The sequence below is a fragment of the Chanodichthys erythropterus genome, chromosome 3 (genome assembly GCF_024489055.1).
Source record: "Chanodichthys erythropterus isolate Z2021 chromosome 3, ASM2448905v1, whole genome shotgun sequence".
NCBI classification, from domain to species: Eukaryota; Metazoa; Chordata; class Actinopteri; order Cypriniformes; family Xenocyprididae; genus Chanodichthys; species Chanodichthys erythropterus.
This window is the reverse complement of record NC_090223.1, coordinates 48,742,272-48,760,424: the sequence shown is the minus strand read 5'-3', so window position 1 is coordinate 48,760,424 and position 18,153 is coordinate 48,742,272. Positions and strand designations below refer to the sequence as shown.

At 35.2% G+C, this 18,153-nt stretch overlaps 1 protein-coding gene across 3 annotated transcripts in view; it reads left to right on the top strand.

Annotated features, from left to right (window-relative positions):
• The window catches only part of prkar1b (protein kinase, cAMP-dependent, regulatory, type I, beta), a 75,052-nt gene extending 59,236 nt beyond the window's left edge, over window positions 1-15,816 (top strand). For all 3 annotated transcript variants that reach the window (XM_067376765.1, XM_067376758.1, XM_067376753.1), the window contains exons 9-11: window positions 608-729; window positions 11,772-11,853; window positions 14,266-15,816. In XM_067376765.1, the coding sequence (XP_067232866.1) occupies window positions 608-729; window positions 11,772-11,853; window positions 14,266-14,438 (377 nt within the window). In that variant the 3' untranslated portion in view covers window positions 14,439-15,816. The remainder of the gene's footprint in view (window positions 1-607; window positions 730-11,771; window positions 11,854-14,265) is intronic.
• Window positions 15,817-18,153: the final 2,337 nt, after the last annotated feature.

Below are 18,153 nucleotides of genomic sequence, written 5' to 3'. Positions count from 1 at the left end.
CGTCATCGTCTTGTCAGTCAGCTCCTCACTCTCATGATAAATGAAATCCGACTCCTGCTGCTGATCTGTGCTGCGATTCTCATTCGGCTCGCACAGCATTGAGCAGACACCTTCAATTTTTAATTGTAGTGTCCGTTTTCTAACTGAACTAAATGATTTTTATTACTATAACTATTACTATTACTATGTTGCAGCTGAACAACGGTAACACCAACTGTTGCTGCAAGCCTAAATGAGTTTACTTTCAAGATGCTTGGTGCAATAAACAATCTTAAGCAGCTTGTCTTTTTCTTTCTTTTTTTTTTTTTTACCTAAGACACATTAGGAGAAGCATTAACATAATCCTATGAATGAACTTTAAAAAAAAAGTACAAAGTCAAATCATTAATCGATTCAAATTTGCAAAAACCTATAAATCGTAATTTGAATCGATTCACTGTCTACCCAAAGATTCACTAATAACTCACTAAAAACACTAATGAAGATTCCCTGATAACATTAAAGTTTAATGGCTGAACTTAAAGTGTACCTTTTTTTTAAAATCCAAATGAAAATCTGATTGAAAGTTTCTTCATCTTCCTTAACATCAAATGTTTGTTTTTTGCAGAATCCCTTGATAAATGGGAGAGGTTGACCGTGGCCGATGCCCTGGAGCCTGTGCAGTTTGAAGATGGCGAGAAGATCGTAGTGCAGGGAGAACCAGGAGATGATTTCTTCATTATAACAGAGGTGTGTGTGCAAGTGACTGTCAGAATGATTGTTCACTACAGCTAGTGAAGAACAATCCTACTTTTTTTGGTAACCACAATAACAGTCATGTAAGTACCTATTCCTGCATGCTGACCAGAGGAGAATGGCTCTCCTTGGTTCCTCTGAAAGGTTGCTTCGGGAGTTTTGGCCTGACACTTTCAAAAGGTGCTTACGCACTAGACTAATTCAATATTTTAACTTTTACTGCAATGCAATCCAGCGTAGGCGTCTGTTGACCAGAGAGAGTTTCAGACCATCCTGTTGGATTCCCAGTACTTTTGTAAATCTAATTTGTGGTATTCTCGCTTGATTTCATACTAATTTTTTCCACACCCTCGAAACAGATCAAACTGCTCTTTCTCTTGTGTGTAAGCACCCTGAAGTTGTTTTCAGTCGTCATTGTTAAAAGCATGGGGATGTATTGGATGAGGAACAGTATATCGCAATTCCTTTTCTAAGGTAGTTGGCGATACCCAACCCTACAAATACATTTGGTCCTTCTAGTTTTCTCTGTCCTTTCTTGCGTTAGCTGATACTCTTGCTTTGTGCTGTCAACACCACCGAACACATTTACAGTTCTGAAACCCCTCGTGGTGCTGATTCAGCATTCTTCTCATTCTCTGCCAGATCTTTGAACAATATTTTGATTAACTCCACATTTATGAAGATGTTGTGAAGTCTGGAGGGGGCTCATTTACCGTCTGTGTCTGTTCTCATATTTTCAGCGCCTCTTTTTTCATTCTCATTCTCTCCTCTATGAAGGTTGCAGTACTAATATAATCAGGCTGTTGAATGAAGTAGTGCTCTAACCCTTCATTTTTCCCATTCTGTGCTCCCATGATGCTGTGCTCTCCACGCATCCACCTGAGTTCACCATTTTTGGGTAACCCTTTAACACTGACTATTAAACTTTTTCTGCACTGTTTGTGCTACAGACATGAATGATTCCTCAAATCATAAAGCATGTTGAGGTGATGTATGGATTTACTGTATGATCTGTGTGTGGCAGACAAAAATCCCATTTTAATTGATTTTAGGCTGGCCTGCTCATGATTTTGATGAAACCTTCCTCGTGTTGAAGTGCCAAACGTCACACAGATGAAACTTTGCATTACTTTCTGTTAGATTTATTCTAAATTTGAGAATGATGTTGCTCAGGTAATGTCACAAGTATGTGCGTTCGGAAAAAGACTTTTGTAAGAATTCTTCCTTTGGGAAATGTTATAAATCTGAGATTGATGAGCCATATAAAGTACACACGTGTGTAGCTGAAAAGGTTAGTTCTTCATTGCTGAACAATGGAAGGAGGTGTGCGCCAGTATAGTCTGTGTGAGTGCGACTGACTGAGAGTGAAGGAAACCTGCTGCTGTGTCCAGATGTGTGTGTGGCTTCAGACAGCCAGACAGACAGAAGCACTTACAAATCTAGTTTCCAAGGTCAAAGCTGAATTTTCAGCATCATTACTCCAGTCTTCAGTGTCACATGATCCTTCAGAATCAGTCTGATATGCCGGCCTGATGCTTAATGAACATTTCTTATTATTACCAATGTTGAAAACAGATGTGCTGATTAATATTTTTGTGGAAATCGTGATGAATTTGATCAGGATTCTTTAATGAATAGAAAGTTCAAACGAGCAGCATTTATTTAAAATAGAAATCTTTTGTGATATTATAAATGTCTTTATTGTCACTTTTTTTGTGACATTTTGAGTTCCATTTTGGTTGCACAGTTTTATTGTCCTCTGTTTTATTCACTATGCACAATTCTGTTCTATTCAGTTCTATTCTATATGTTCTTTTCTATTCTATTCCATTCGTTTCGATCTAATCAACACTCTAAAAAATAACTGTAAAAAAGAAACAAATTTACACAGTAAAATACCATTTTCCATTGAAATAGTAATATAGCGTACATATGTAACCTACTTTTTCAAAAACTACAAATATTACCCAGAATGCATTGTTTTTTACAGTATATTACTTTTGTATATTACAGTGTACTCTTGGTTATATTATTTGTTGTTTTCCAGAAAGTAGCCTATAGGCCTCTTTTCTTAAAACAACAAATATTACCCAGAATGCATTGTTTTTATGGTATATTACTGTTTCAGTGGAAAACTGTATTTTACTGTGTAAATTTGTTTCATTATTTTACAGTTATTTTTAGAGTGTATTGTATGTTATATTCTGTCTACTCTGTTCTATTCCACTCTATTCTGTGTTCTGTCCCACTCTGTTCTGCATTCTATTGTGTTCTAGTCTATTGTATGTGTTCTATTCTGTCTACTCTGTTCTATTCCACTCTATTGTGTTCTGTTTTGTTCTAATCTATTGTGTTTTATTCTGTTTACTGTGTTCTGTTCCACTTTATTATGTGTTCTATTCTATTCACTCTGTTCTGTTCTGCTCTATTGTGTGTTCTATTCTATTCTAATGTATTGTATTTGTTCTGTTCTATTTACTCTGTTCTATTCCGCTCTGTCCTATTGAAATCTATTCTTTTATATTATCTATGTTCTGTTCTGTTCTGTTCTATTCTCTATACTCAGTTCTATTCTGTTGTGTTTTTTCAGATCTATTCTGTATTGCTCTCATTTGTGTTTGTTTTCTGTTCTGTTCTTTAGTTTTAGATTTAGATTAGTTTGTCAAGTTAAACACAAACAAAGAAAAATTAAGTCTATCCTGTACTCTATTTATTCTACTCTTTGTTCAGAGCTAATCTATTCTATTTTCAGTTCAATTTCTTTTTTTGCTTTTTTTTTTATTTTGTTCATCTTTACCCCAGTTTGCATTTCCATCATCTTCTGTTCATCTGGGTCAGAGAATAGCAGGGCAGAGAGACAGATAAAAATAAATGAAGAGGACTTTAGCATGAGACATGGGTCTGTCTTGCTGCTTGTTTGTCTCTCTCTTCCTCCGTCTCTGCCTGATTCCCAGCGCGGGGTGGCCAGCGGTTCAGTGATGGAATGTAGGCTGCAGACTTTCACACAGGGTCAGGCCCAGACTCCAGACCTGAGCGAGGGAACTAGGGATGGCTTTACTGACACAAGCTTGGGAAGGAAGAGCTGTGTGGGTGTCATTGTCCAGCTCTGGTCCCATAGTTTTTACTTTTTACTTGTTCGTCTTGACAGATACTGTGAATGAAACATCTTCCTTTTGTCGTATTTTTTCTTTCACCTCTTCTACTTTTTGTGGTTTGGACCTTCATTACACACACACACACACACACACACACACACACACACACACACACACACACACACACACACACACACCCATGTCTAATTACACACTAAATAGGAGGATCACAAGAAACATACTGACATAAAGCCACCTTAAACTGAAATGTTTTTATTGATTTATCACATTATGGTTTGTTCTAAACCATAGTGAGCTGCCTTGCTGTCTACTTCCTACACAGGCTACACCCTTCTTAGGCATCTTTAAACAGTTTTATTGATACTTTTTTGTAATGATTGCGTAATAGTCATAATTGACAATTTTCTTGTATTATCCACCATCTTGGATGGATTTTTTATTTCTACTAGTGAGCTTGTTGCAATGCATCCTGGCATACATGCAATGCACTTAAATGCTGTGTTAATCTGCATTTAAGTGCATAGTAGGTATTCTGTGTAATCTATGAGCATTTAAGGCTAAAGCCAATAACAGAGTTAACACAATTTCAGTCCACTGAGGACTTGCTATTAAAACTGCCTCACTAATTCTTTATTTCACATTCTGGCAATTTATACAAATCTTAAGAGAAATGTTAAGAAAAAAGCTCTGTGCTTTGTCTCTGACATGTTACTTTGGCCCTGTGGTTGGAACAGTGATATTTTCGTATCATTGAAACACTATTATAGTTTGTTTTTATACTCATTTTGGTTAAAATTGAAGTAATTTTGTTTTGTCAAAAATCATATGTCTACTAGGGGTGAAACGGTACTTGTATTCATCATGAATCATCACGATACTGACGTCACGGTTCGGTGCATGCATTCACACTACAAATACAGTCAGTAACAGGCAATTCACACTCCAATCCAGAAGGGGGCGCGCACGGCAATGCAACACTATTTGTTAACCACCACAACAGGAAAAAGCGCAGAAGAAGAACAGACGATCTATATGGATGGTTACGTGTTATCTCTCAGCCAGTGTTTTAACCGCAGAAAGACATCAATAAAACCGCTTGAGAATAATATATCATGTAGCATTACATTTACCTCAGGCAAGTCATTTAGTGTGCACAGCATGTTAGTTTACTAGCGAAATTAAATCTAGAGTGGAGCATTTCACTGAATATATGCACTATATTAGCTTACATATTCATTATATTTACTTTACCTTTTAGTAATGTATAAATAACTTTGTCATGAAAACATAAATTTGTCATGAACACCAACCTTGACTTCAGTACTGAGGTACGTACCGAATTTCACCTTACACCCCTAATGTCTACATATATTGTTTTAATTTTTATTTCAGTTTTAGTTTGTTATTTTAGATACATCAAGTTATGAAATTAAAATGTAAATGAGAAATGTTGCCTTGGCAGCTAGTTGAAATAAATAAGTTTGTTTTTGATATTTTATTTGAGGTAGCATTTATTTTATTTCAAGTAATGAAATAGTTTTTTTGTTTTGTTTTTTATGGTTGTAGGTTTATTTAACTCTAATAACCCTAATTTGAGATGCATTTGCTGTTTGTTAGATCAAGTCACAGAGCAGCTATCATTTGATGCGTCACACATTAATTGATTTCACAATGTATAACGTTCCATCATCTTAATTTGGGCCATGCTAAATGTGATGATTCGTGGTGTGGTTTATTACCCATACAGCTGTTGTCAGACTGTCTTAATCGTGTGAGAGCAGAAGGCCAGTTAGAGATATCTGTGCCATACGTCAGCTGGATTGTTTGCATTTGGGTGTTTGTATTTTCTCTTAATCAATTTTTTTTTGTGTTAAACAGGTTTTCCCACAGATGTTGAAACAATTTGTTGCCCATTGTGAGACATTTAATTTGATAGTAATGCAAAACCAACAGCTCCAGGGTATCCCTATGATATCATACCTCCGGAGAGCACGTCCCCAGCCAAGATCCTGCACATACCAAAACGCTGATCCACTCAGAGTCACTTCGAAACATTCAAAGCTTAAAACTTAGCTAAAGAGCTTTTTTAAAGAAAAAGGAATGAAAAAAGTGTAATCTGTCATTATGTACCACATAATTATAGGCACATGCAATTCGGTATGAGATGAAAGCCATCTCTGGCATATTAAAAATGCAATGTTCTGACTTGTTTCCACATTTTCTCACAGGGTTAGCTCTTTTGAGTTATTCATAAATATATTAAGTAAGAGCTGGTCAAAGGACTGTACAGCTGTGCTGAGAATTTTGTGGATCTTTCATGAGGTTTTTTTTATCATTTTGTTTTGTTTTTTTTTTACAGCATGTAACTGAGCGCTACAAAAGGTCCATAATTAATGAAACCCATATATATCAAGCCCCAGACTAGCTACTATTTTTTCTGTATAAATATGACATGCCCTTATTTCACCATTTTGACCAGAGTGATTAGAAAGTTTAAAAAACATAATTTATTTGAAATATTCTTTTTTTGTAACAATGAAAAAAAATCTTTACTAAGGAAGCTTGTTTCTGCCACAGAATAAAACAATTGAATAGATAACAATTTAAAAGATAATTGCGACTTTTTATCTCAAAATTCAGATTTTTTTCTCGCAATTGCAAGATAAAAACTAGTAACTGTGAGTTATAAAGTCAGAATTGCAAGAGAAACAGAATTGTGAGATATAAACTTGTGAGAAATAAAGTCAGAATTGCGAGAAAAACAGTCAAAATTGTGAGATATAAACTCGCAACTGTGAGTTATAAAGTCAGAATTATGAGATATAAACTCGCAGCTGTGAGTTATAAAGTCAGAATTGTGGGATATAAACTTGCAATTGCAAAAAAGTCAGAAATACGAGAAAAACAGTCAGAATTGTGAGGTATAAACTAGCAGCTGCAAGTTATAAAGTCAGAATTATGAGATATAAACTTGCAAATGTGAGTTATAAAGTCAGAATTATGAGATATAAACTTGCAACTGTGAGTTATAAAGTCAGAATTGCGGGATATAAACTTGCAATTGCGAGGAAGTCAGAATTGCGAGAAAAACAGTCAGAATTATGAGATATAAACTAGCAGTTGCGAGTTATAAAGTCAGAATTTTGAGATATAAACTCGCAACTGAGTTATAAAGTCAGAATTGCGGGATATAAACTTGCAATTGCGAGGAAGTCAGAATTGCGAGAAAAACAGTCAGAATTGTGAGATATAAACGCAGCTGCAAGTTATAAAGTCAGAATTTTGAGATATAAACTCGCAACTGTGAGTTATAAAGTCAGAATTGCGGGATATAAACTCACAATTGCAAGAATGTCAGAGTTGCGATAAAAACAGTCAGAATTGTGAAATATAAACTTGCAATTGCAAGAAAGTCAGAATTGCGAGATATAAACTTGCAGTTGTGAGTTATAAAGTCAGAATTATGAGAAATAAACTCGCAACTGTGAGTTATAAAGTCAGAATTATGAGATATAAACTCGCAACTGTGAGTTATAAAGTCAGAATTATGAGATATAAACTCGCAACTGTGAGTTATAAAGTCAGAATTATGAGATATAAACTCGCAACTGTGAGTTATAAAGTCAGAATTATGAGATATAAACTTCAATTGCAACTGTGAGTTGCGATAAAGTCAGAATTATGAGATATAAACTCGCAACTGTGAGTTATAAAGTCAGAATTATGAGATATAAACTCGCAACTGTGAGTTATAAAGTCAGAATTATGAGAAATAAACTCGCAACTGTGAGTTATAAAGTCAGAATTATGAGATATAAACTCGCAACTGTGAGTTATAAAGTCAGAATTATGAGATATAAACTCGCAACTGTGAGTTATAAAGTCAGAATTATGAGATATAAACTCGCAACTGTGAGTTATAAAGTCAGAATTGCGGGATATAAACTTGCAATTGCAATTGCGAGAAAAACAGTCAGAATTGTGAGATATAAACTAGCAGTTGTGAGAAATAAAGTAAGAATTGAGATATAAACTAGCAGCTGTGAGTTATAAAGTCAGAATTATGAGATACAGCTCTGGAAAAAAATAAGAGAATTTTTTTTTTAATTTTTAATTTTTTCCAGAGCTGTATAAACGCTGTCACTTTTGATCGACTTTGCTAAATAAAAGTATTCATTTTGTTAAAAAAAAATCTTACTCACCCCAAACTTTTGAACAGTCATTTGTATATAAAATGTTTATTTATAATTGAAATTTTTCGATTCTTCATCTGCTATTTTAGATTTTTTTTTTACTCTGAGCTCTACCTTTTACACAAATTATGATAATCAATAATTTGTAACATAAGATAAAAAGTGTTTATGTGGTTTGTGTGATAGAACGTGAGAAAATAAAAGGTTAAAAACAGTTCTTCCTATTTTATCCCATGAAATGGTACAAAAATATGCATACCTAAATATGCACACATCAATGCAGGAGAAGTGGAGGAGAAAGTGCGTTAGTATTTATGCATCAAGGCAAATTAGATGGTATGCTATTCCTAAAAGAGACTGAGAGGTGGAGAGCCACCCGCCCAGACGCCAGCACCAGACTTTACTGAACGTGAGTAAACAGCAAGTCAACAACATTGGTATCTTAGTTAACTCAAACTCTTAGATGTCTAATTGAGCTTGATGCCTTCAGGTGAAAAAGGTAGCCTGTATGCATGAGTTACCTGAGCTATGTTTGACTGAACAGGAATGTTTTTACTCTAGATGTTGAATAAGATATTGGCAGCGTGTCTGATTATTCATATTGGCAGCGAGGCAGTTCCACAGCTGTGAAGCTGTGTAACATAATGCCTTTCCATCAGCAGATGTTCGAACAGCACTTTAAAGAGGCATGCATCCTATGATTGAAGGAGACATAGAAGGCAATAGGGCATTTGGAGATCTTTCAGGTAGTCTTATAGGTAATATCACAGAGCTTTGTAAGTTAGCAGTAAAATTGCGTAGTCTGTACCAGATTTTTACTTTCTGAACACTTATATTTTCTTAATAATGTGTGACTATTGCTTAACCATGCAAAGTTAACCTCATGGGTGGTTGCCAGGAATGGTTTTAGAACTTTACCACTGTTATTTGTGTCCTGCAATAAGTGTTATAACACCTGGTTTAAATGGTTTATCACCTTATGTGGTTGCTAGAATGTTATGGGTGGTTGCTAGGGTATTGCTATGCAATTTCTAAAGTGTTCTTAGTGGTTTTAGCACCTTGTTATGTAGTTACTAGAATGTTATAGGTGGTTGCTAGGGTGTTGCTATGCAATTTCTAAAGTGTTCTTAGTGGTTTTAGCACTTTGTTATGTAATTACTAGAATGTTATGGGTGGTTGCTAGGGTGTTGCTGTGCAATTTCTAAAGTGTTCTTAGTGGTTTTAGCACCTTGTTATATAGTTACTAGAATGTTATGGGTGGTTGCTAGGGTGTTGCTATGCAATTTCTAAAGTGTTCTAAGTTGTTTTAGCACCTTGTTATGTAGTTACTAAAATGTTATGGGTGGTTGCTAGGGTGTTGCTATGCAATTTCTAAAGTGTTCTAAGTTGTTTTAGCACCTTGTTATGTAGTTACTAAAATGTTATGGGTGGTTGCTAGGGTGTTGCTGTGCAATTTCTAAAGTGTTCTTAGTGGTTTTAGCACCTTGTTATGTAGTTACTAGGATGTTATGGGTGGTTGCTAGGGTGTTGCTATGCAATTTATAAAGTGTTCTAAGTTGTTTTAGCACCTTGTTATGTGGTTGCTAAAATGTTATGGGTAGTTGCTAGTATGTTCTTATTGTATTTCTAAGGTGTCCAAAGTGGTTTCTATGGTAAGTGGTTTCTAGGGCGTTGTTGTGCTTCTAAAGTTCTAAAGTGTTTAAGTGATTTTAACACCTTGTTATGTGGTTTCTTTGCAGTCGCTGTAGTGTTCTATGTGGTTTTAGCACCCTGCTGTCTTTGCTAGAGAGTTATGGGTAGTTGCTTGAGATTGCGAATGCAGTTTCTTAGGGTTTTAGCACCTTTTTCTGTTTGTTGTTGCTTGCGTTTTGCTAGGCTGTTGTTATGCAATGTCTAAGATGTACTAAGCTTCAAAAGTCAAATATAAACACCTTTTAACACCTAAATAAATCTTTAGTTGTAGAAAACATTACAAAATAACCTTTTAGTCTTGGTGATGCATAATTGTGTTTTGTCAGTGTAGCAGTGGACGTTAACACTGTTTACAATAATGCAAGTAATAACTCCAATACACAACTTTGATGGACACTATCCTTGACCCTTGATTTTCATACTTGACCTGTGATTTTCAAGCCTTCTACCAGGATGTTAAGGTCAATGGGGTCAACTGTGTGTTGAAAGCTCCAAAGAGATCCAGTAGTGCTACATGTGAGATACAGCCATGGGCAGCGGACAGTGATATGTTATTGACTACTTCGACAAGTGCTGTTTCAGTCTTTAGCAACAGTGGATTACAACTGGTTCAAATCATATGTCAGTGTCCACTAACAGTTTGAGTGAAGACAACACCTCTACTGAGAACAAACAGGTCAGGTCTGGCACCACTCACATACCTCACTGTATGTGTTCTCTCAATTTATAAGCATTACATGGATTTCCACTTATATAGGGATGACAGCCAATCAAAATTTGCAAGTTTGCTCTTTTTTTTTTTTTTTTTTAGATGTTTATTGAATAGCTTTAATAGCTAGTGCTGCTATCTAAGATATGGTTGTAACTGGACTGTTGTTTGAAACCGACATCAGCAGTATATTTCTGATTGTGTTCATCTGAAAGAAGATAGTCATACACCTAGGATGGCTTGAGGGTGAGTAAATCATGGAATTTGGGTGAACTATCCCTTTAATTATGTTTAAAAAGTAGTCCATATTTTTTGCTTTTCATCTAAATTACGAATAGGGTGCAAATTGTTGCTGTTGACATGCAAAGCCCTAAGTGACCCAGCAAAAGAGTCTGTAGATGACCTTCTAACCTGCTTCCAACCCCCACATTTGCACACAAGATACTAGTTTACTTACAGTCTGGAGAGTAATCAAAGAGGTGATGAGGTATTGTAGTTAAAATTCAAATCAAGAAACATTTTTAAAAATGTGTTTAGTTTTATTTGATTCAACTGTGATAATTGAATGATTCAATAATAACAATACTGATAATTGTAATATATCTTATATTTACATGTGTGTATATATATATATATATATATATCACTGATAATAATATAATTCTTAATTATTACTAAATAATTTAATTATTATTTTTAAATTATTTACCCCTTTTATATTACAGATTTTCTGTTTTAGTTTATTTTTTTTATTTAACATTTACATCACTTACATTATTCTAATCGTTTTACATGCTTTTTTGAATTTTTACATGCTTTATTTTGTACTGATTAACTGCCGTTAGTCTTTTCAACTTCAATAAAGTGACTATGAATAGGGAGAAGTCCTGTCAGCCTTTCTTCTTTTACTGTTGTATTGTGGGTAGTGTTTGTCCTTGATGTGACAAATGTGACACGTGTGTCTCCTTGTTTATCTTTCTAAATGAGTTTTTGCATTGCGGTGTGGGGCGCTGCTTGCAGTGGAACTCTATGATTGTCAAGAAATCTCAACACTGACAGGCCCAGGTGTGCGTGTATGTGTCAGTCTATGACGTACTTGTGTGTGTGTGTGTGTGTGTGTGTGTGTGTGTGTGTGTGTGTGTGTGTGTTTTGTGAGCCCCTGAAGCAGCATGCAGAGTTGTCTAAATCCTGTACACCTGCAGGCATATAAAGCACTAATCCTTTTGACATGTCTCAAACTCGGCGACACCATGAGCTAGGCTTTTCTCTCTCCCGGTGCTCCTCTTTTCCTCTGCATTAAACCTGCATCTTTCTTTCTCTTCCCAGGGTACAGCATCTGTTCTGCAGCGCAGGTCTGATAATGAGGAATACGTTGAAGTGGGCCGCCTGGGTCCATCTGACTACTTCGGTGAGTGTTGTAGGGATCGCAGAGCCTGCCGTGTTGTGCCAAAGTCTTGTAAATAACAGAACAGAAGTGCCTGAGCCAGACAGGAAGAGTAGCTTTCCTAACAGGTGGCAGTTCGTCATGTGCAGGGCTTGCAGAATGTAGATCTGTGTGCTTGTTTACTGTCAGTGCGGTTTGAACTGCTGTACCACAGGCACACTGATCTTTAAATTATCACACTACATAGTGAATATAGTAATATTTACATTATATAGAGAGCTACTGCTCTTTGTTTTATAACTGTTTAGTTAAAAGTGTTGTGTTTATGTTATTGGCACACAGCAAAGGGATTTTAACAGATGACTGCTTAAAGATGAGCTGCACCACTGTCACCAAACAAAATGGCAAAAATAGTGATTGTTTAAAACAGGTTTTCTGAACAACCCCCCATCTGCCATTGGTTGGCCAAAAGTCCCGCCCCAAACTCATGCCATTGGTTGAGTCAGTGTTACAGTGTCGGGCTGCTCAAACCTACAAATGGCTTAATTATTTATTGGTATTTGAATGTTAACGAGGAATAAGATACAGCATTTTAAGATTTTAAAAAGTGAATTACCTTTAAATGTCTGTTTAAATGTCTTTTAAGTATTTGATGTTCTGAACTACATAACTATTATTATTTATTAATTGATGAATTATTTATTGATTGAATTTATTTAGCAGAATATAAAATGTAAAACAACTGAAATCAGCCATCCACATACCAAATTTCTTAGTTTTTAACTGGAAAGTGTTGTAAAAGTTTTTTTTTTTTTTTTCAAACATTTAGTAAAATAATATATAATTGTATCACAATTTTAAATTTTCCTTTTAAAGTGGTCATAATCTACACATTTTATACACATATCTACTTACGGGGCGTTCACACCAGATGCGACTTGCGTAAATAAATCACGCTATTCCTGCGTAGTTGGTCACTTAAAGGTGCCCTAGAACCTTTTTTTAAAAGATGTAATATAAGTCTAAGGTGTTCCCTGAATGTGTCTGTGAAGTTTCAGCTCAAAATACCCCATAGATTTTTTATTTTTTATTTTTTTAACTGCCTATTTTGGGGCATAATTAGAAATGAGCCGATGTGTGGGTGTGTGGCCCTTTAATTCTCGTGCTCCACGCCCCAAGAGCTTGCGCTTGCCTTAAACAACATAAAAAAAGTTCAAACAGTTAATATAACCCTCAAAATGGATCTTTTTGCCCTTGTCTAATGCCTTTCATAATGTTGGGAACATGGGCTGGCATATGCAAATATTGGGGCGTACACCCCGACTATTACGTAACAGTCGGTGTTATGTTGAGATTCGCCTGTTCTTCGGAGGTCTTTTAAACAAATGAGATTTACATAAGGAGGAGGAAACAATGGAGTTTGAGACTCACTGTATGTCATTTCCATGTACTTTACTCTTGTTATTCAACTATGCCAAGATAAATTCAATTTTTGAATCTAGGGCACCTTTAAACATTTTGAGTTCACTCGAAATGTGTGTGTATATATATATATAGCTCAAATTGAGTAAAGAGCGTTTTTTACAACTTACCAGATTGTCCAACCTCCTCACTCACTTTATTTCAAGCAAGATCCTTTTTCTTCCTGTTTCTATAAAAGTACAAAGATGTATCATACAGCGATGATGATTTTGTTCTGCATTGTTGTTTCGGATTTCTGCCTCCGCTCGCTACGTCGTAATCACATCGCTACTAGAGCAAGCTCCTGATTGTTTAACGCAAAGCGAATTTTTGCCAAAGTTCAGATTTTTCAACTTGCGCAAATCACGCATATCAAATGCCCGAAACGCTCAATTCATGCCGTGTCATTCGCGTGATTCACGTCATTTGCGCCGCTTGATGTCTATTCGCGTCTTTGCATTGACTTAACATGTAAATCACTCACGCTTAATGCTTCATTCGCGTCTGGTGTGAATGTTATTGCACAAACAGTCATTATTTAGCTTTTTATACCATTTCCACTCTCTTTCTCTCTCTCTCTGATCATTAGAATTAAACTGACTGTTTTTGCTACCGTCCCTTTAAGACTTTTATATGTAAATAAACTTTTGTTGCAATCGGTTGTGTAGTGTAGTGGCATAGTTCACACATTCATTCATTAGGAAGTGTCAGGTTGCTAAGTACTGAAGTGTTGATGATTATGTAAATGAAAGCGGTACCAAAACAGACCCCTGAGGAACACCAGACCTAATGCCGTCATGCATTTCTGAATTATACTGGCCTGGCTTCACTGGGATATTTTGAGTTTTGAGTGTCAGAGTATGTAAAAACAAAATTATTTCAGAGGACAGAAAGAGTAATAAAAATCAAAATTGATATGTCAGCTTTAAATCAATTCATTATGCTAAACTGTGTGTGTTTGTTTTATTTGTGCAGGTGAGATAGCCCTGCTGCTGAACAGACCGCGTGCAGCCACAGTCGTGGCCAGGGGTCCGCTCAAGTGTGTGAAGCTGGACCGGCCACGTTTTGAGCGTGTCCTGGGGCCCTGCTCTGAGATCCTCAAGAGGAACATTCAGAGATATAACAGCTTCATTTCTCTCACAGTCTAACCCGGCCATCTGACACATGTCTAGAGGTTACAGACCTCCGTCAGGTTACTCTGGTGCCTGGTTGCATAAAATAATGTGTGTGGTACTTCATCAGTTTTGCTTAAATCATTAGCTTAACTATAGTTAAGTTGCTCTGAATGTGGCAACTAATAAAAAAACGACTTCTTTTATGCAGCCAAGCATTGTTTTTACTTTTTTTGTGTGTGTTTTTTTGCAAGAAGCACAAGTTCTCCACTTTTCTGCTTTTTTCCTTTATGTGATTTTCTTTTTCTTATGTGCACTTTGAATTGACCTATGCTATCACAAAGCTTTATTTCAGCAGATTAGGAAAGGAAATGAGGTGCCCATGCAGACTGATATGAAACATCTTCATGTGGCATGTGTAAATGTCCTACAATATATGATGCATGCAGACCAGAGATGCATTTTGTACACTTGCCGTTCAGCACTGAAGAGGAAAGTAATATTACAGATGGCACAAGTATATGAATAAGTTTACATAGACGAAAGAGCTTTTGCCTTTTAGCTGTGTGTTTAGTGTGCCGTGTTTAACCCCGCATGGGTCGTTTTGCTTTCTTGTTTGAGAGCTCTGACCCTTTGATGCGAAATCTGTTTATTGAAAAGCGTTATTTGCTGTTCTATAGTGTTTTTTTTTTTCTTTTTTTTTTCTTGGCTGTTTCATCCACCCTTCGTTCTCTGAATTGTGCTTCTGCAGCTGGATTTAATGGGAAGGGGTTTGTTACATTTTAAGACACGAGTTTTAATATAGAACAGCTATAAAAGGGGTTTTCATGGGACTCTCGCTCAAGTCTTAATGTGTTGTAAGAGTTGAATCTGTATGCTGTTGCTTTCTTTTTCTTTTTTTCTTCAAAATGCAATTGTATTACACAATAATACACATCTACACACATGCTCTTACATCCTGAGGCCATGACATGTTTGGGTGAATCTCATGAAACCTGTCAAGAACATGTCCAGGTCGTATTTCACCCCCCCCCCTCCAAAAAAACAACAACACAAAAACAATGTACAGTCAAACCAAAATATATTCAGACACCTTGAACAATTCATTCATTATTATAGTTTCAAAAAAAAGCTAGTAAAATATGACAAGATCTCAGAGTTAAACTGTGTCAGAAAAAATAATCTTAATTATGTCAGATAACACTTAAGCAAAACGTGATCAGGTCAAAGTGTCTGATTAATTTTTGGTTCCAAATTTTTATCAATTTTACTGGTAGTCCACTGTATGAAGAATCTTTGGGTATAATATGTCTCAATTTACTTTATTTTGCTATCCTCACTTACATAAATGAACTATAGTGTCCTGCACCCACTGGTAAAAATATATCAAAAAATATAAAAAATGTCTGAATAATTTTTGGCTTGACTGCATATATGTGTGTGTGTGTGTGTGTATATATATATATATATATATATATATATATATATATATATATATATATAAAGATACACACACACATACACACAGATATATTTATATATCATTTAGGCTTCATATATATGATGCCTATTTTAGGTTGATTTATAAAAAAACAATATTTTTACTGTAAAACAGTAAATTAAAAATACAAAATTGAGAATAATAATAATTAATATCAATACATTTGCGAGAAAAAAAAATGGGATTTGTTCATGGTACAGTATTGAGAATATGGGGGAGAAATATACGCAATTTTCATGAAAATAAGCTAAACAAAACAAAATTGTCAGAAAGTTGGTCTTAAAAATAAGTTTAAAATTTATGAAAAAATATAATTCATTTTTTGGGGTGAAGTTTGATATGTTTGTGTGCGATCCAACAGTTTACTATGAATTACTAATGGATATGTTCAAAAATTGACCAAAAATGGAAAATTGGTTCTCAAAACCTGCCTACAACAGCATTTTGGCCATCATGTGTGTGTTTAAAACATTTACTGTGTAAGTAAATGTTAACTATATTAACTGTATAATTCAACTGATGCTCAAAAATGCTTTAGGTTTAGAGACAGTCATTGTTTGTTTGTAGTGACTTAAAGAAAAGGTGTTTTTTTTTTTTCTTGTTTTTTTTTTTTTCTTCAGTATAATTCATTTAGATGAACGAGTTGGAGTTTATTTGAGTGAATTTGGAAGGAGCGATTGTGCATGCTTTGTTTCTCGGTTTTTACAAAATAAAATTCACACCAACTTTTACACACATTCTGTGACTCTAATCTTCAGGCCAATAAAGAAAAGCTTCTGAACACCATTAAATGTCTCGTCGCTGTTTAATGCATCTGTTTGTCTCTTGGAATCCTCCTTTGATCTTTTCTAGATCACCTTATCATTCTTCCTGTCGGTTTGACTCTCGTTCACCCCGGATCTCTCTCTCTGTCTCTTTTACTCCCACTGCCAGTCAGATGTCAGCTTGTGTTGTCAGAGGAAGGGGAGGCCAGCGAGATTAAATAGAGCTTTTGGCTTTGACACATTCCATCTGATCTTAACTACACTAAATCAACTGGGGAATGTACTCAAGCCTGCCACTCAACCGCTTTAAATACACACACAAAACACTTGATTATAAAAGCTTTATTCTGAATCTTTAACCTTTATTTTAGGCTTTTTTTTTTCTTTTTATTTATTTTTTACTATTTATTATATACTATTTACTATTAATTTTTGTTTGTTTGTTTGTTTCAGAGGAATTAATTTTATATTAAGGTCATTTTTATTTTACTAATCAATTGTTTTGCACTTTTTAAGGGCATTTGTTTTTTATTTTATTATTTTTATATTATATTTTTACAAATTAATGTTTATTTTTGCATGCTTAAAAAAATTAATTTTCTGTTTTTTCTAATAGTTTTTTCCCTAATAATCTAATCTAGATTTTTATTTTTGCATGATGTACAGTGCACAGCATAAATGAGTACACCCCCTCTGAAACTTCAGGAATTACTCAATTAGAAGACATGTTAGGGTTCTTTAGAGATATAATGTTCCAGCAAGTCTGCTTAATCAATTACCAAAGAAGCATGTCAAAATTATTCAGGAAAATAAGATTTTCTTATCTAGGTGATAAAATGTTGTTTAGCAAAAATGAGTACACCCTCCTAAAAGTTACTAAATAAAAGGAAAGAGAGAACTGTCAGGAGACTTATTTCTTAGCACAAAAGAGGACAGTGGTACAAGAGGATTGCCAAATCATTGTTTTAAGTGTGAAAATATAGCAAAAGTAACACAGAAATTCAAAAACAATGGACTTGTGATAAGGCCCCTGAAATAATCAGGTCTTCATTTTAAGCTTTCATTTAGTGATGAGGGATTTTTTGCTAGACAAAGAGCAGGAGAAATACCAAGCGATTGTCTCAGAGGCAGCAAAAGCTATGAAAAGAGTGACTGTTTATCTCACAGAGTAAAGGCTCCGGTATACATCAAACTAAGTTCTTTTTCATTCTTCGTTTAGGAGTAAAATGAATTTCGAAATGCGTGAGCAGCGATATACTGTAAACGAACATGTGACGCCGCCCACACTGCTGAGAGCGACGTTTAGATGAATATGTAAATATGTGCCTTGCACTTTCTTCTCAGGAACAAAATAAACACAACAAAAATGAGAAAACAGTAAGCATTTATTATAAAAGCATAAGAAAAGCGTCTAATCATAACAACATGGGAATGTTAGCACGAGCTCTGCAAAGTAGCACTGCAGTCACGTCACGTCTTCATAAAG